This window comes from Drosophila navojoa, chromosome 2 (assembly GCF_054131105.1).
Source record: "Drosophila navojoa isolate 15081-1374.11 chromosome 2, UAZ_NAV_1.0, whole genome shotgun sequence".
NCBI classification, from domain to species: Eukaryota; Metazoa; Arthropoda; class Insecta; order Diptera; family Drosophilidae; genus Drosophila; species Drosophila navojoa.
Genome location: NC_142890.1, coordinates 9,154,699 through 9,174,152, shown reverse-complemented (window position 1 = coordinate 9,174,152; position 19,454 = coordinate 9,154,699). Strand labels below are relative to the sequence as shown.

Below are 19,454 nucleotides of genomic sequence, written 5' to 3'. Positions count from 1 at the left end.
TATCATTGTGGTGGGTCAATTACCTTTCCGAAGAGTAGGCGTAGTCCTGATCGGCGCCCAGTCCCGAGTCCGTGTGCTCGTGAGAAACGCGCAGCGCTGAGTTCTCCAAGGGGCTCAGATTGGAGCCCGTGGGCGAGATAAAGTCACCCATGCTCATGCTAGACATCATGCTGCGGGCGATTAAATAAACAAGACATGGATAGATGTGAATTTCGACGACTTTCCTTTGCGATTCTCTCGTGGGACTTACCGCACTAGGCCATGGCCATTGTTGCGCTCGCATTCGCGCGAGGAGATCGTGCTCGCCGAGCGGATGGATCCGTTCTTGGGTGCACCGCCGCTGCCGCCCACGCCGCCGACATTGCTATCATGCGGATGAGAGCTTTGGTAGTAGAGTCTACAAATCGGCAATATGAGAAACTGCCCGAAGCAGTCCTAACACTCTGTGGCTCAACTCACCCTCGAATGCGATCCACTCGATTCTTGGCCTGGCCAGCTCCGGCCGACCCGCTGCCGTTCGTGATTGTGTTGCCCGATCCGGTGCTCTTGGCGCCCACGCTGCTCTTGCTGTTGCTCTTGTGGATCTTCAGGTTGGAGTTGGAGCGCTTCGAGGTCGTCTCCACCACGGTGTAGGGTATCTCGCGCAGCTGCTGCTCCGACATGCCGGCGGTGTCCACCAGGTCGAACTGCAGATGCTTGGCCAGTTCGCTGTTCCACATGCGACTGCGGGACTCCGACGGAGATCTGCGGATTAAACAATGTAGACTTCGAGATTTTGATTGACCCACCCGGTTGCCTTACTTGTTCTTGCGGTGCCGACGCGACTTGTGGTGCGAGTGCGTGTCCGAGTGGCTGTCGTTGCTGTGCAGACTGCGTGCCACCATGCTGCTCTTGGACACGGACGCCTGCTGCACGGAGCTCTGGCCCAGACTTGCCTCCGCCTGTCGGCGTTGCACCTCGCGCCACTGCGTGGTTGAGTCAATCAGCTCGGCGCTGCCGCTGCGCATGGACGAGCTGCGATGGCCCGAGTAACTGCGTCCCCTGGTGCTGTCATGATCCGAGCCACCAGCCGAGTCGCGTCGATGCCGATGCGAGCGTCGATGCTTGCGATGATGCGAACGTCCCGAGCGACCCGAGCCACGCGACAACTCGCTCTCATTGTCGGAGGTGCGGCGATGGCGATGCTTGTGCCTATGGGAGTGGAGCACGTGAGTCTCTCGGTGTGATAATGGGCAGCCATCTGGACTTACCGGCGTGTGGAGCGCGAATCGTTTGATGAATGACTCTCCACGGAGCTGGAGCGATAACGCTGCTGCTGCTGCTGCTGATGCGAGGCGGATGAGGAGCTGGCGCGCTGCTGCCGCTGCTGATGATGCGACGACGACGAAGATTGCTGATGATGATGATGATGACTTGTACCATGGCCATGGCTATGACTGTGGTGATGGTGCAGCCCGCCGCCCGTGGTGCTCACCGAGCGCACCGAGCGCGGACTTGACGGATTGTGGCCGAAGAGCGAACGCTGCTGGGATCTCGGCCAGGGTGCGCTGCGCGTGCTGCGCGGCGAGTCAGGTGTCTGCAAATTGCTGCCATTGTTGTTGTAGCTGCTGGAGTTGTTGTTCTGCTGTGCGGACTGCTGATGGCTGGGCCGCACACCCAAGCTGGTGGGTATGCTGTACGTGGAGCGGTAGGGGCTGTCGTAGTTGCTGCAGAGCCAACAAATGTGGGCAGGGTATAAAAAGAGAGAGGGTGAGAGAGGAAAGTGGATGGTATCAGTCAGCAATTGCAACGCTCTCTCGCATTATTTTGCCATAAATTTAAATTGTTTAACATAAACGTTGATTAAAGTCTGCAGCATCGCAGCATTTAGGCTGTCGCTTGAATGGCCTCTGTCTGAGGATCGGGGCTTGCCAGAAGGATCGTCCTCACCCAGTCAGCCAGACAGCCAACCAGCCAGCCAGCCAGTCAGATCGACACAGACAAATAATGCGCGTGTGTAAAATTGAGTAATTGCCGCACTGGCAATCAGCGGGCAATCATTTCGAGCTCCCCATCGCAACAGACATGGACATGGACATGCACTTGGCTGTGGACGTCCCCGGACGTGCCATTGCTCCGGTCGCGCCTTGTGATTTATGTCCCGCTTGCCCATGGTGTGGGCAACTTGATTGGCCTGTCCTGGCTGCCACTGCGCCCGCTGCCTGACGTTTGGCTTCTTTGTTTGCAAATGATAAACGACGTGAGCGTCTAGCGTCTAGTTCTTAGCTCTCTTTAGCCCTGTGCTGATCTACGCTTTCCTGTGTTCCTCGGAAATGTTGCGCCAGCGATTACATTTGTGCGCTGCCACAGCTCGTAGGCTCTATTACCATCAGGGATAATTTATGCACTGCTGCTGGTGGCTTCTGCGCCAGCGACATTGATGGGGTCAACGACGGCCTTTGCCACTGCTCACTGTAACCGATTGTATTCGAAATGATCCTCACAAGAGTCTTGCATGACTACCTTGCTATCTATCTATGAGTTAATGCTGCTCTGACAAAATTGATTAGTCATTTGACTCATGTAGAGTTGATCTCTGCGCAATGTTCCATTTCATAATATTCCCCTCCTTTAAGGAATTTCTTGACTAATGTAGAGTAGATCTCCGTACTGTGTTCATAATATTCCCCTACTTCAAGAAATTTCTTGACTAATGTAAAGTTGACCTCTGTACTTTGTTGGATTTCATAATATGCCTCGCCTTAAAGAAATTTCCTGAACAACTATCGAATCCTATTTACCCCCCTACATGGCTATACATGTATATAAATCTTGTTGTTGCCGACGTATGACTCAATTTCCATTAAAATCTAGCTCTCCTTGGTATAACATCTTGGCAACATTTCCGTTAACGCTAATGCCAACGCCAACGCCAACGCCAAGGGCAAAGCTTTTCTAATGGCCGATTTTTATTTGTCCATATATAATTTGATGTTCAGAGCCATAAAACATTTAATAAATGTTGCGTCTAGACAATGTAACTGCCTTCAAATGGCAACTAAATGGATTTTGAGCACGAAATCGAAAAAAAAGGGCGGCACAAGAGCACATGCCACAGGAGCACCACTCGGATGAGGACATCGCAACAACAACAATAACAATAACATTCACTAAAACAATGTGAAGGCGGCGGCCTGTCAAACACAACTTGCACGCACACACACACACACATACACACATACACTTTCGCACACATGGACACATGGGGCATGATGAAGTGTTTTGTGCATTGTTGTTTTCGCTTTCGGTTTTTTCAAGTGATACAATAGAAGGAAAGAAATGAAACAGAGAGCGAGAGAGCGAGAGAAAGAGAGGGCGACAGTTTCACTATGCCAAAACTGGGAAACTGCATATGAATTTTCCCCTTGGGGAGCAGATACCGTATTTTGGGGCGGCTGCTGCAGACAGCCTCAAAAAACAAAATTCGCATGTCGAAAATTAAAAACAGATCAAAGGAAGATGCTGCAATGAGCAACATGAGAGCACTTCCGGCCGGCGCCGACTCCACAGAATTATGACCGAAAAAAGGAATTGGCCAAAAAAAGAGCAAGAACATAGATAAATAAAAAGGGACAACTGCGCCAAAAGAAGTGTATAAAGGGACTATATACATATGTACATATGTATGCATGTATAGACCGACATATATAGAGAACTGATGCTGGGTAAATCAAAACTTTTGTGCATGAAATGAAAACAAATGATGGATATTTGGAGTACTCACTTGGCGTTGGCATGGCCACTGGTGTTGGCCAGGCTCTGGAGGGGCAGCGGCTGGGATGGCAGGGGTCGGTTGCCCATGTGGATGCCAGCGACGCCGCCAGCTCCACCTCCGCCGTTGCTGTTGAAAAAGTCATCAATCACGCGTCGGGGCTGGCGCTTGGAGGGCACGCGCGTAAAGGCGGGCGGCGAACGTCCGGCAGCAAGTGCATCCTTCTCCATTTGCTTGTCCGAGCGACTTTGGTTGTGGGTTGGTTGGGTTGGGGCAGACATGCGATTGTTGGGCAACATAAAAGTAGGCATGAAGGCGTCCAAAAATATTAACAGAAATAGGCAACAGAAAAACAGGAAAAAAAAAACAAAAAACAAAAACAAAAACTATAATAGCACAAGATGCTGATGGTTCGCAATAATGAACAGTGAACCATAAAAAGGTTGTAAAAAACTTTCATTTGTTTCACAAATTAAAAACGCCCGTCGAGCTGGTCGGCCCCGTCGAGCCTGTCGAGCGCTCGTAAAATGTTCGCTGGCGTCCCAAAACTTTTGGCCCACCACCCTGCCGGGCTAATAGTTTGCCAGTGTAGCGCTTGGCCACGTGAACTCGATTTAGACCAAGTTTGCGGCTGGCCAAGTGCAAGAAAGTTTCGCCCAGCAAATGGCCAGCCGCAGTCCCCGCAAATGGCTGTCATAAACATGAACCTGGACGTGGAGCAAACGGGGGCCAGCTCTGGCACGGCCTGCCACATTCGTCATGCACAATTGCCTTGCATTTGTTGGCGGCTTAGGCTCAAGCATTGCCACTAGATCCAACTCCAACTACGATTCCGATTCCGACTCCAGCTCCGGCCACAGCTTGGAGGCATTTCACAGAAAGTCATTAGTGGGCTTTGCGCTCGACTTGAGTTTGTCGTACTGCCTGCAGATCCGACATTTTTATTGGACTTCCAATTAGCTGGGCATTCGAGTTGGTGTAAACTTGATCTATGTCTGTGTGCAACCATGTGGTTGCATCTATTAGAGATGCCACAACTTCAGCTGAGCCGGTTCCACTGAACGCCATGCAGGCTAATCCCAAACTTTGCCTCTTCTTGGCTTGGCAGGCACTGAAATGTTCAGTGAACGAACTCATTTGAACGATTTGTGGAGCTCAGCTCTGAATCGAGCTGCTCTTTAATGATCTAATCACATGAGCTGCACACATACCGAATAGGACTTCGAGTGCTTGGTTACATTTTAATTGGCTGCACTTTTAGAAGCGCTGCAAATTGGCCAACTGGCTAATAAATTGGCCAAAAGCGCGCAGTCTGTGCATCTTGGCCAGGGCCCCAGCTTGAGTTTAATAACTTTATTTTAATACCGAACCAACACACACACACACACACACACATTCACTCACACATACAGAGAGCCATCACCCACTCTCATGTAATTATACTTCCGGCAGATTGGGCTGCGCACTTAAAGCACCTTTTGGCGCTGTTGATGGAGCCGAAGCCGGTTCGGTGGCGTGGGGCGTGGGGGAGAGCACTCACCTGTGTCTGAAGCGGGAGCCCAGTTGAAACAAATCCGCAGCGTGTGACTGGGAATTGGGCAGAGGTGCAACGCGCACCTGTCTGAAGAACGCATGATGCTCCACGCAGCATCTCCACAAATGTTTGCACGCCGATTTGCGTGGAGTTTCAAAGCCATAAGTGCTTAGCTCATTCTGTGAGGAAGGTAGAAGGAATAACGCAAGTGTGATAAGCACCCAGTCAAGTCACGACGATGACGATGACGAGCACGATGACGATGACGATGGCGATGGCGATGACGATGACAAGGACAAGGACGGAGATGCAGACGTGGACAGACAAAAGCTGCAGTTCTCAAGTAAAGGCAAATTGAGTGAATGAATGCCCGGCTGAATTCTGTGCCGCACCAATGTAAAGTGTGAATTCTCGACCAGGAAAAAAAGGAAAGAAAACACATCCGACTTCAATAAAAAGCGAGAAAAAAGGAAAATGCTAAAGTTTCGCTTTTGTGTGCGTCAACTGCGGAAAAGTTTTTTGATTATCAAAGCGTTAGCACCAAAAAGTGTTCAAGTTAGGAAAGCTGACAAGGAGCCGCTAGCTGCTGGCTGAAGGCTGCTGGCTGGTGGCTGGCAGCAAGAGCTATCTGCTACCAGCTAACATCTACCAGCTACTTGTTGTCTAACGAGTGCTTCAGCTGCCCCACTTGAGTATGCTGACAGCCAAAAAGTTGTCACACAACGAAAAAATTGGCAACGCTGCAAAATGCTTTGAAAATGGAAACAGTTTTTCGTGCATCGAAACCGTTATACACTTTGCCTGTTCAGGGAAAAGTGTTCATCTCTGAGACATTTTTGTGTGAAACTTGAAGAAAGGGATTTAGTTGAGGAGAATATTTCCTAAGAAAGATCATATATCTTATATAACTAATATATGAAAATCTACATCTCATTGTGCGAGAATTGAAATATTAATATAATATATAATATAATTACGTAACAAATAGACAAGATTGTGCCAAGTGCCACCTGATACCCTTTCTGGTAGAAACATTAAAAACTTCAGGCGAACAATAGAAAACGAACTGCAAATTGTGCGAAGCACTCGACAGCGAAATATTTATGGTTAGGAGTGAATGCTTCGTCGCCTTCGCCATTCTGGCCATTCTCGCCATCGTCGCCTTCGTCGTCCTCGTCGTCCTCGTCGTCTTCGTCGTCATCGAGCTCTGGCATTGTTGCCTGACGCGCTGAAATTTACATTTTTATCGCTTATCCTGAGCATAAAATAGCGTCCTTTATAATAAACTTTGGCAATGCGCGGCCAATAGTAATGAGCCACCGTCGTCTTGTTGCGCAGCACCACAATCCCGCTAGGCGTCAGGCCCAGAAAGTACTCCACACTGTCCTCGCCCTGCAAAGAACCAGAAAGCAACAAAAAATAGAATCGAGAATGAGCTAAGTTCAAGCAGAAGTTCGAGTTAGAGACTCGGTTGGAGAACAAAGGCGAGCCAGAGAGTCTCTCTGACTCCCCTTTGGCCTTTGTTTAAGCGCAAAGTTTTTGGCTATTTGTGTGTTAACAAGAGAGCAAAGTTTTGGCCAGCTTGGCCTATTAGCAGCTGTGCGACGCTTTATGGCCCACCCATGTTAACCCACTCGCATAAGGCAGAAGGCACACAAAACAAAATAAATGTAATTTTAGCTGTTAATTAAATTAAAAACCAGAACGAGCACAAAGACGTGCCAAAAGAATGAGGCTGAGGAGGAAGAGGAAGAGAGGAAGCCGTGTGGGCTCGCAACTGACGCCGCGATAGTCAATGATTTGTGTCTATAAACAAACCGAAGTAGACGGGAGCACACATACCACAGGCATGTGGCATGTGGAGTACAAGGGCTTACAGCACCCCTTCGTACGCACTCCCTGCCCCCCCTTCTACCCCACACATGTGTAGCTGGCATACAAACACAGCTGGTGATTTATTGAGGTTTGATATCAAAGTAAAGGGCAATAAAAAATGCAAATGAAGTGCCAACTTACGCAGCACAAAAGCGACTACGACATACGAAACGGACAAGGGGGGGCGGGCTGGATATTGGAGTAGTCTGGACTGACGAGGTTTGTCTACGGACCCAGGGGCAGGCAGGGGCTGATCATTGCGTTGGTCCCCAGAAATGTGTGTGAGCAAATGATTTATAATATTTGCCATGAAATGAAATTAAACTTTGCATTTGCTCTGACCCCTTTTATGGCTGGCTGCTTGCTAGGCAGCAGGGGCAGGAGCAGGGGCTCCATGATGTGACTGCTCTTGGGTTAGTGGGGGAGCGGGGCCAAGCACAACATATGTATGTAGACTTACCAGCACGGGATGCAAGTCAACGCCGTACATGTCATGCCATTTGACTTTGTCCAAATAGTTGAGCTCGGCGCTGGATGGCGACATGCCCTTGAGCTGTTGATGCAGCTCCGAGACGCGGGTTTCCAGCTCGCTGCTCTGATTGGGCAGCAGGCGAAACTCCGACACATAGCCCTTCGAATGGCGTCGCTGATCGTAGTCGCCCAATTCGGCTGGTCATGGATAGATAAATAGATGGATAATAACAAATTCATTTAGCTGATGTCCTCGAGCTTCGTTTGCGGCTTTACTTACATTGCACCACAAAGGCGCCCAGTTCGGCGGCCAGTTCAAAGGCAACGGGCAGGCGTCCCTGTAGCACATCCTGTTTGACTTGCAAGAAAAGTTGATATCTGTCGTATAAATAAGAGTGAACAAATTTAATTAGTTGTCTATATAATCAGTGCAACAACAACAACAACAACGAGAATAACAACAACCCATCCTGGAAGCAGTTAACAAGTTGGCAAACAAATCGCCGCATAAAATTATTTGGATACGACTTTGATGTTTGGCCTAAACACACACAAAACGCAACACCCAAACAAACTGTTTACATTGGAAGACAAAATCATTTAACAAATAAACAACTCGGAGTTGATGACTGCAGAATACCCTGCGAAAGTCGGACTTATGTGAACTAAACTCAGGCAGCTGCTCGCTTTGCTGTAAGCTAAGAAATATCTAGGATTTTTATATTTATCACAGCTCTGCTTATATTGATTGAATTATTAAGGGCAGTCATAATATCAAATAAGTCAGGCATAAGTCTGCATAATTAATTTGTGTATTAGCTGCAATATGCCCACTTCGGGCGCTTCACTGATAACAACATGAACAAGAGCGCTGAAGAGGTCTGTATACATACATATATGAATATTTCCACAACATATGTGACGTCGGCTCTGGTTAATTGTTTGCTTAGCGAGCGATTCAATTTGGTCTCATCTAGAGATATCAGACGGCTTGCTTGTTATTATCATCTATAGCAAATGAGCAAACTTGCATTGCAACTATACTTCATCTGCTCGTTGGCGGCACTTGAGGCACAATGTGCCGCATGTCGCATGCAACGTGAAAGTCAATTGGCATTTATTGTGCGCCGCAGACTTTGTATAGCTAAAATAACAAAATTTCCCCCACGCGCTGCACTTCAGTAGTGTTCAGCAAAATCGCCAACTGCCACCGCGTTATAAGTGCATTTCATTTCAGTGCATTTAACTGCATTTCACTGGATTTATATGCGCCAATATTAGCTCAACCGTTGGCAGTCAGCTCGCGCGAGAGTTTTGATGATGTTTGGCCAGCGATTGGCATCCGCTGGCGACCCTTCGTTCCACCACCCTCCATCGCCATCAGCATGCTCCGTCTCTGTACGTCAGTCGTATCCAGTTGGCGTCCCCACTTGGTGACGATTATGGCTGCCACGTTTCGTCGTATTAAGCGCAAATATTTGCACACACCAAATGCTTGATGGATGCAGCTAACTGCATAGCTAAAGCGCATTTCGCGCACACATAAGGGCGATCCATACCAGCCCCACCCACCACACCGCCAAAGCCTGACTGCCTGACTGCCTGCCCAATTATCCTTCGGGACTTTCACAATTTCCCCTGCCGAAATTTCATGACGATTGCCATTTTAATACCCATTTATTACCAAATTGATGAAGAGAGAGAGACAGTATACTATTAACGTATTTGCCTACAAATTGATAAATAATTATTTATATCTCAATTATATTAACTTAAATTTAAAAATCTTCCTTAAAATCTGAATTGAATCTGAGAATTGAAAAGGAATTAAATAACATTTTCCTTATTTTCTACAATTTGAGGTACACTTTTATAGGGTATCTTCTAGCATATCACGTTCTTTAAAGGCATTTTTTATTCAATTTATTTTGCTAGCTGTGCATATTATGCATAAATTGATTATTCACATTATTTCACCATCCATTAGTTGTCTGCCCTCTGTCGAGGACCTTTGGCCGTCAACTGGTTGGATTGCATTGCGAGTGTGTGGCAATTAATAAATTGAATTCATTTAATAAAATGCCAAGCATTTCAATGTTAAAAATTGTATTAATGTAAAAAAGGACGAGCGACTGCCCTTCAAAAAGGCTTCATAATTCGCTTAATGGAATTCGTTTAATGCAAATATTGTATTTAAAATCATATTTCATGCAGTTTGGGCTGTTTTAATATTGATGGAACTCACCTCGTTATTTCCTCGAGCAGTTTGCACGGATCGGCTGCATAGAACTTGACACCGAAGTACAAGTCATAGGGATCCGATTTGGGTTTCAGTTGGCGAGAGATGCGTGACGCTGGATCCAGCCAGTGCTGTGAAGGGAAATGGAAAAATAAATTTCAAATTGATAACGCCCACGTCAGCTGGGGGCTGACAGGTGCGCCCATATGCCCGTTTTTATGGCCAAACATAAAAGCTGGAGACGACACGCGGCCACTAATGTGCGTGTGGCAAGTGGCATAAAAGTGAATTTCAATGAAAGGCCAAGGCAACGCGCGCCCCTTGCTGCGCTGCTGCCTGCCGCCGCACGACAGTCTGAAAGCGAAATTGTATAATTCGCCTTGCGGGCGTGGGCGTCTCGCCGGCTGCGTCAAAGGCTCAAAGAGTTGGCCGAGCTCGACTTTTTGTTTTCCTTTCTTAACGCCCCTCAATGCGCCTCAATGAATTTCAATGAAAACGAAAATGAATTTCAAAAACCAATATGTTTGCACAGCCGCAGCAGCAGCAGCAGCAAGAGCAGAGGCAGGATGCGCCAGTCAGTTGCCATATCCTGCTCGCAGGACGCCAGCCCTGCCGCCACTTACCGTTTGATTCTCATCGTCTATATAGCGAATGCCAAAGTATGAAGTCTCGATTAAATTGAGCCTGGCAAAAACGACATCCAGCAGAGCTTGGCCCGGCAAATCATCCTGAAAATAGACAAGAAAATTGTTGTTAAAAGGCTGTGCAGCAGCAGTATAGATAAAAGCGGTATGAGATGATGATGAGAGATAACAAGAGTGAGAGAGAAAGAGAGAGAGAGAGAGAGAGAGAGAGAGGGACTGAGTGCAGATATCAAAATCTATTCAATGGCAAAGCAAACACTTGGAGCCTTGAAACACTGAAACACTGGCAAACTGTTGAGCCATTGAATGGACACAGCCATTGCCCCGTTTGCTATCTGGTCGTCCTGTCGTCCTGCCGTTCCGCTCTGCGTTTGCTGCTATCTTCCTGCTTGGCTGCGTCCGGTCAACAAAAGTGAAAACTTGCCGGCGACAATTATTCAATTGGAAAATTGCGCCTTTTTTTGCCCAGATAAAAAGCATTGTGCGCTAAATGCCACGCCCTGGTCCAGACAGGGGCGCAGACTGGCCACCATTTCAAAATTTGCTTGCTGCTGTTGTTGTCATTGTTGTTCTTGTTGATTTAATTTAATTCGTATGCGGACTGCAAACGCTTTAAAAAGCCAATTTTTGTTTTCTGGCCATTGACTAGCGCCAATAATAAATTGAGTCGATTCCCTGGGGGCGCTCGGGCACAGCTGCAACCGCAAAACGGCCAAACTATGGATCAGGAGGTGCACCATTGTTAACCACAAACCCACACACATTCCGCATGCCACATGCCACTTGCTACATGCTACACGCCACATGGCTGCTTCTTCATTGTCTGCCGCAGCTGGCGCTCAACATGTTTGATTTTTGGCGCTGACCAGACACTCCAGAGCGTCACTAGACCCTTTCTGACTTCTCGGACGAGCTACATTTTTTGTTGCGCTTTTTTCCTGCTTTGCTTTGGCGAACAAACGTGAGATGGGATGGGATGGGAAGGAGCTGGTTGGGGCCAGCCCAACACTGCCATGTTTTATTTATAGTATTTTTGGCTTGGCCAAACATCCCCTGGTGGCCAGCGAGATGCATCCCTTTTGTATTGGGCATGTTTCATTGTTGTTGCGTCATAAACTTAATGGTCGCCAAGTGTGAACAATCCGAGGCCGAGTCTACAGCATGGGCAGCGCCCTTCGAATTTATGTTAAACCTTTTGCTGACCAACAAAAGGACAAACAAACTCCACAGATCGCAGGCAACACAGAAATGAACTGCTGAAAGCGATTGTAAGATGTCATTTGGGAATTGAGGAGCGAGGAAAGGCGCTTGCCTTGCGATAATCTGTATATGACAGCACGTGCAGTCGCTCCTTCAAAAGGTCAGCCTGGAATTGACCTCTCGCCAGAGTTGGCTGGCTGGCATAATCCTCAGTCATGTATGTAATGTGAATAATACTCGAAAACTAATTGTCAATTGTATGGCGGGCGAGTGAGGGGGGCATGACGAGAAGGAGCCAAGGATACGAACGACACATTGACACTGACAGCTGGTAAACTCCTAATGCAATGTCCCGTACAATTGCATTAGAAATACGAGAGTACGTGTACGACAGGACATTGTTCAGGCGAGCACATTAAACAATGACTCGTAAAATGCTCAACTACAACCAGTGCGATAGATGTCCTCATTCTTGCTTGCAACTTGCAACCATTGCCTGCCGCATGTCGCCAGTTGTCTGTTGCCTGTTGCCTGTTGCTTGTTGCTTGTTGCTGCATTGTTGTCAGTGCTTTTACGTAAGGACATAAGTAGAAAAGTGCATTTTAAAAATGTATAAGCTACATGAGAGCCCGTGATATCGCTGGCTGCAATTTACTTGGAAACCGAGTTTCCAGCACAGCTAAAATCTGCCAACTCGACTATCTCGCAAATAGAATACTTAATGCGTAATTTAATCTCTTATAAGAGCTTGGCACCTTTCTAGAACAAACTGCTTTATGTGGTGCTGTGAAACACTTATATATATATATATTATAAATGCTTCAACTCAAAGAAAATTCAAAGACTCTAAAATAAAAGACTTGGCATCTTTATATAGACATTTTGAGCAATATTGTGTAAAAGCTTGCTTCATCAGCAATTGCTTAAGCGGCAAAAGTCAATGAAATGCTCAAAACTACATTAGGGATTAGCCTCAGTCTCAGAGAAATCTGTAATCGCTTGAGCAATTTCGAGAGTAAGTCATTTTATTTTGGGTTATCCGCACTTTAAGACTCTTAAAGGTTATTTGGGGCTCATCAATGGGAAAACGCAGCTTCAAACTAATATAGACCATTCATTTCGTTTCTAATGAACTACGCCTCATGCATGCCTAAAAGCCTTTAACGAACTTATGGCTTAAAATCAACGTATCATGTAAAGGCCGCAATGGCCAGCAATTAATCACAAACTCGGCTCAAGTCCGGAAAAACTTGTGCATTGAAGTCCCAAAAGGTTTGACCAAGTTGTCTGGCAGCCAGCCAGACAGGCAATGAGGGCTGGCAGGGGGGCGGAGCCCACCCTCGTCTCTGGTTATTGGTTTTGGTCCGCAAGTCACTTGGTTGCCGGGTTCAATAAATTACGTTCGCCTTGCTGGGAATCAATGATGTACACAAGTCGAGGGCATCAAAGGCTGGCAAAAGTGGTGATTTTTCGATGAGCCATGAGCCAGCCAGCCCGATGATTATGTTGATGCTAATGATGATTAGGTATTTGGCTTAAATGTCTTAATCAAATTATGCTTACTTTGATGTTTCTGGAGTAGCTGTTGGCGTCGACTAACGGCAAATCCAACGCCAACGCCAACGCCATAGACAGCCGGAAAACCCACTTAATGAGCTTACACTTTTAGCCACTACCACACCCAGCGCAGCTGCGCTGCTCCACATTGAACGACCACTCCAACTGCCCCATATACTGAAGTTGTCTGTATTTTTACCAAGCGCTTTTCTTGTCAGCTGTCGGCAAAGAACTTTTGCCATGCAACTTAATTAGTGAGTGGCAAGTGGAATACAAGAAAATATACCACATGCGCGTGTGTGTCTCCACTTTGCCGCACAGCGCACTCGATTCACGCTGCCTGCCTGCCTGCCGTCCAAAGACGACGGGGGCGACATTTTCCGAAACTTCCCCAGCCCAGAAAATCCCGGCTGCGTCTTTTGGTTAACTTAATCAACGCCATTGCCGCTAAAACTTTGGCTACGTGACTAACCCACATTGCCACGACCAGGGAATTGTGTGAAAAATGAATCACAATCCGAGTCTGAATCTGAATCTGGGCCCTGATGTGCAACATCTTTGAATTTAACATAATTAACACATAGTTGCCTCTGAGCACATGCAGTCGTCGGGCGCTGGGATTATCCAGCGCAACTTTGTGCGCAATTAGCCACTCAGTGCAACTTATTTGGTCTGGTGCTCCGAAAAGCTGAGATTATGCCTCTACAAATGTATCTCTGTCTCTGTAGCACTGTCTGTAGCTGCATCTGTCTGTCTGTGTGTGTGTGTATCCACAGCTGCTGCTTTTGCTGTCTTCCCCGATTGCATTGTGCGTTTAATTGCGCTGCTTGGCTTAAACGTGCGCTGACCTTTGACAACGATATAACAACAACAAAACACACACACACACACACACACACACACACACACACACACACACACACACACATTTGTTTGTGTTTATAACGGCATTATGAGTTTTAAGCTGCTGCGAGCAAACAAAGCCAAGGAAAAAGCAAAAATAAAAGAATATATATGTATATGAAAAAAAAGAGGCAACGCAGTCGTTGGCAATGTCAGAGACAAAACGGCGACACACAGAAGAGAGCCGAAGCAGAGTATGGGGCAGAGCAATGGCAGCTACATCGTGTCGCAGTCGTCGACATCGTCAACGTTATGCACAAAACAAGCTGGAGCCGAAATGCTTAAAACAGATTTATGTCCATGCCGCCTCGACTCCGGCCCTGCCCTGCCCTGCTCTGCCTCTCACGGCACATACCAATTGAGGATGAAACGTTGATGCTGGCGCATCTTCACCTAACTGAAAACACATTCAACAAACGAGATTTGCGTAATTCCTGCAGCTCAGTCAAGGTTCGTCCCGGCTTACTATTTGTCGGTTTGTACCCGCTGTCGGGCGATGCCTCAACATTATGCATACTCTCATTGACGTGGGGCATATGACGAGCCATCAGCTTGTTGGTTGAGCTCATGTTCCTAGGCCAGAACTAAGATCAACTACTAACATTTAACTACTAAGGTTTTACTGGAGAGGTAATCAATATGATTCTTTTTCTGTTATTCTAACAAAAAAAAATTAATCCAATTTTTGTATTTTTATTGTCTTCTCAATAATATCAACCAACTTGTTGAATATTTTTAAAAATTTCTGTACTTATTATTGCCTTAAAGAGATAACAAATATTTTTATTTTTTTATTATTCCAACTTAAAAAATATTTTTTAAATTTCTGCTTTTTTATTGTTTTCTCAGTCATTTTAAAGAATTGAGAAATATTTTTCTCTTCCTGTTATTTCAATCTGTTAAGTAATTCTTAAATTTCTGTATTTTGATTGTTCTCTCAATCATTTTAAAATACTCTTCGCTCTTGTCTAACATGGAGCACATGTGTGCAGCAGTTGTCAATAATCTTTTATAAGAGCAACTCGGCTTCTGCTACACTTGTCCTGCAGTTTTATTTGCGCTCTCCTAGATCTTAGAGGCTTGCTGTCTGCTTACGGGAGTTTTATTTCACATGCCACGCCAGGCACAAAGCCTGACAATGCTGCATGCGGATGGCTTTAGACTCTGCTCAGCTTCCAGCAGCAGCTCAAGCCATACGATGCGAGGCGATGCGATGCGATGCGATGCAATGCGATGCGATGCGAATGCAATATGAGTTAAGAGCACACTCATTCGTCCATTCTCATAGCGGCACTTTTTGCTTTCTAGGCTATGTCATTCGCTGGTTGTCAGTTGTCAGTTGTTGTCAGTTGGTCCCTGTTCGTTGGCCCCGTTGACATTTTGCGCATCTTTTTGGCTTTGGCACTGAGCTAGCGCAGCCACAGCTCATTTGCAGCGCGGGTAATCAATGTACACACATGTGTGTGCACGTGTGTGCGCGTGTGTGTGTGTGTAGATCTCTGTGTCTGGCTAGCCCGTTTGCTGTTTCTTTTGTGAAATATTGCACATGCAACTGTTCAGCTTGTCGACTGCCTTCCGGCATGGATGGCAAGAGCTACAACTTCCGCTGCTGTCGAGACGCCGTCAACGCCTTGACTCGCATCTCACCTGCATCACTTGCATTTTCCGCACGCAAAACGTTGAGAGCAGACAGCAGACATGTTGGATATCATTGTTTGACCGAGCGAGCTGACTGGCTGACTGACTGGCTGGCTGGCCTGGTTGGTTGGTTGGTTGGTTGGCAAATATTTTGCGCTTATCCTCGCACATCAAACGAAGAATTGAGCAAAAAAAAAAGAGAAAAGCGTGGTGGATGGCGTGGACTTACCTTGAATTTTTTTACTTGTTGGCTTGTGCGCCATTCAAACGCTTGGATAAACAGACGGCACACAGAGATACCGACAGAGACATAGGGCGCAAAATGTCTAGAAGTGGTCTTTATTGGTCTCGTCTGGTCCAGCCCATGCCATGCCGACCAGACCATACACAGAGCTTAGCGCAGCTCGAACTCCAACTCCAACTCCAACTCCGAATCCGAAGCCAAGCGGACCACCAAGTGAGTGAGTTATCTGATGGCCGTCATGTGCCCCCGCCGCTTTGGCCGCTGCCCGCCCATCAATGCTGGCCGTTTGTCTTTCTATCCATAGTATTTCTGTGTATTTGCGTTTAAAGTTTTTTGATTGAATTGTTGCAAATTGTTTGCAAATCTATTTCGATTCTGTTTGCCGGCCAGGGCCCCCATCGAACAATTGCTTTTTGTCTTGTCTGAAGGCTTTGCGGCCAGCCACGCAGAGACTCGTATCTGAATATATACTATATGTATTCAGATACAAAGAATCGTAGCCAGCTAACCGACATGACACTGAGTTATGGTTCTGACAGCTGTAAAAAGCCCCAGCGACTGCCACAGAATTCATGCCGAGGCTTTTTAGCCAAACAGGCAGACAGACAGCCAGCCAGCCAGCCAGCCAGAGCCAGCCAGCCAGCCGTGCCATACCATTCAGTTCAGTTATTTTTTACTGCTTTATTTTGTCTGTTAGATAATCCTATTAGCAACCAAAGCGCAACTTCAGCAACAGATAAAGTAATTACCCCCACACCCCGAAAGATGCTTCGCTGAATTTTGCCAAAAGGTAAAATGTTCAACTTTTGGGCCTAACCTTTTTTTTTATTAATTGCGCCCTTTCGTACACTGGCCAAAAAGGGTATATGGCCTATATAACGGCTTCTGTATACACTGCAAAATAAAGCGAAGAGTCAAAGCAGAAAGTAAACTCCAATAATTAATAATTGAAATCCAGATAAAACGCATTTCAGAGAATGTCCAATTCGATAACATTGTAAGCGCCTTTTGCTCGCTGTTTACCCTTTTTCAATATCGTTGGCCAGGTCAAGTCAATGAGCTGTCATTGGAAAACGGGCGATTTCATTTACATTACCAAGGAAATGTTGTCTTTGCGCTCTGTCGCAGGTGTGGGTGGGTGTGGCCTGCTGCCAGATCTAGGGGCAGCATTTATTTAGCTATTAAATACGCTTCATGGGTTTTGCTTATTTTCATTATCAATTTAAAAGCGCGCAGGCCGAGCTGTAAAAAAGCTTTTAACTTAATTATGTTGGCCATAAACTGCAGGTTTATTTGGCCAGCTTGGCGTGTGAACGCTCGGAACGAAGCAAGTCTAATTAAATGTCCCCCGAGGCATAAAGTCTATGCCGTGGCCGAAAATACACACACACACACACACAGATACAGTTCTTGCTGTGCGCTGCCTTGTGCTGAAGTGTTTGCTCGTGAAATACTTGAAGCAATCATTTCTGTCCGTTTCGGCTCTGTCATTGTGGCCAGTTTGAAGTGTGTTGAATGATTTACATAAATTCTGAAATGGCCATGCGGCGAGCACCCTGTATTGACAGAACTAAGCGCTAGCCAAACAGAAACCCACACAGCACAAGCACAGACACTCACACACACACACACACGCTCACCTCAGAGCAGAGTGCTTCAATTTTAACTGTTAACTGTTAAGCTATATAATTGTATATAACCTTATATAACAACAACAAGCGGCAACTGGGCGCGAGCACTTGAAGTTAGACGACTTGGGCCGCGAATTGTTTCCTCTGGGCCCTGGCCAGATGTCATTAGCATGTAAGCATGATAAATGGCTAAAATGTGAACGCGCACAGACTGCGCTCTAGACGGCTAGAAAAACAATATATATATATGTATGTGTATGTGTGTCTGTAGCGGCATGTCTTGGCATGAAGTCGTCAGAGACCATTTGTCACAGTTTTGCCAGGTTTTTGGGAGCTGAGCTTTAAAGCCGCGCCGCGACTGGCCAGCTCTATTACTTAACCATTGTTCATGGCTTTAAGTCTATTATTCTTTGCGCGCAGAATTCAGCTGTGTTGCCAGGCACACGTAAGAGAACTTGTTGGTGCTGTTGGCAGTTGGTCTCTTTAAAGACTTTATTTTAATATTTTCTGTTGACTCCCACAATGTAGTCAGAGATTCGTTAATCATATTTTTCAGCTACCTTAACACAACAATCGAACATTTCCAATTAGTTCAAAGTGATGAGGCAAGAAACGCTGTGCCAAACCCTCAAATAGTAAATATTTGCATACAACAGCAACAACAACAACAACAACAACAACAACAACATGAATTGTGCTGTGCGATGCTCGTAGACATGTTTTTTGAATCATGGCCAAAGTTATAGCTATCACATTTATGTACCACCTATATAAATGTGTATCTGTGTGCGTGTGTGCGTGTGTGTGTCTGTATTATATTTGTTGCCCTCTCATCTTGCAAACATAGCAGAAATCAATCATACGCAACGTGCGCTCCGCTCGTCGTGGCAATGAAATATCGATTACGACACGTTGCCGCGCCACTCGCACTGCATTGACTTGTGTCGCGGATATGTGTATCTCTATCTTGCGGCTGTTGTTGCTTCACAGATAAAAGCGGCTGGAGCAGTTTGCCAGTTTGCCAGTTTGTCGAAATGAAATGCAAAACGAGTCAACCGCAAGCTACTGCCAGCCGCAACAGTCGGCCTAGCCTCCCTCCGCTCCGCCCACTCGCCCACTCGTCCGCTGTGTTGCCTTTGTGCTGTTTCATTAACACAGCTGCAGTCGTGCGCTGGCGACTTTAAGTGCGTGCGCTTAGTGCCATCGGCAGCCGTCAAAAGCAGCGCAGACAACAACGCGGCGGCAGCGGTAAGAGTGGACGTGGTTGCCACATTGACAGACAGCTGGGACAAGTGCACGCGTAAATAAAATTACGTACGCAACAAGCCGGCCACACGCATTTCCATACCCAACAGCAAGCAGCGCTCTATGGGGTATATAAGACTTGAAAAGCTGGAATGAAATTCACTTGAATTGAATGACTTTTGGACATGTGAAGCAATGCGATTAATTATACTCAATATATTTTTTGTCTACTTATCACTCAATTGCTCCACTATATAGAGCATCTTCTAGCTGTAGCTACCCTATTCTCAATCAAAGTTAATTTTGTTCACTGCCTTTTGCATATCTCGCTGAGCCGCAGCACTTTAAGCCGCGCATTTTCATTCATGGCTGATTTTTTGGTATTTTGTCGGCGAGCCTTTTATCAATCATGCGGCTGACATGCTACGTGAGCCTCTCGGCCAATAATTACATGCGATAAGTTGCCCAAGAGTGCGGGCCAGAGACAAATGTGTGCACCGCCGCTGTCAGCCCCGCGTCCAC

The 19,454-nt window shown here is 46.5% G+C and overlaps 1 protein-coding gene across 3 annotated transcripts in view; it reads right to left on the bottom strand.

Annotated features, from left to right (window-relative positions):
• Window positions 1-19,454, bottom strand: part of LOC108660044 (uncharacterized) — a 61,249-nt gene that overhangs the window by 11,946 nt on the left and 29,849 nt on the right. For 2 of the 3 annotated variants that reach the window (XM_089256508.1, XM_089256510.1), the window contains exons 3-14: window positions 10,494-10,598; window positions 9,877-10,001; window positions 7,912-8,009; window positions 7,621-7,829; window positions 6,525-6,677; window positions 5,292-5,464; window positions 3,764-3,997; window positions 1,251-1,706; window positions 802-1,191; window positions 460-744; window positions 251-397; window positions 24-170 (exon numbers count right to left, since the gene is read on the bottom strand). In XM_089256508.1, the coding sequence (XP_089112634.1) occupies window positions 24-170; window positions 251-397; window positions 460-744; window positions 802-1,191; window positions 1,251-1,706; window positions 3,764-3,997; window positions 5,292-5,464; window positions 6,525-6,677; window positions 7,621-7,829; window positions 7,912-8,009; window positions 9,877-10,001; window positions 10,494-10,598 (2,522 nt within the window). The remainder of the gene's footprint in view (window positions 1-23; window positions 171-250; window positions 398-459; window positions 745-801; window positions 1,192-1,250; window positions 1,707-3,763; window positions 3,998-5,291; window positions 5,465-6,524; window positions 6,678-7,620; window positions 7,830-7,911; window positions 8,010-9,876; window positions 10,002-10,493; window positions 10,599-19,454) is intronic. The other variant, XM_089256509.1, reaches the window with a different exon arrangement.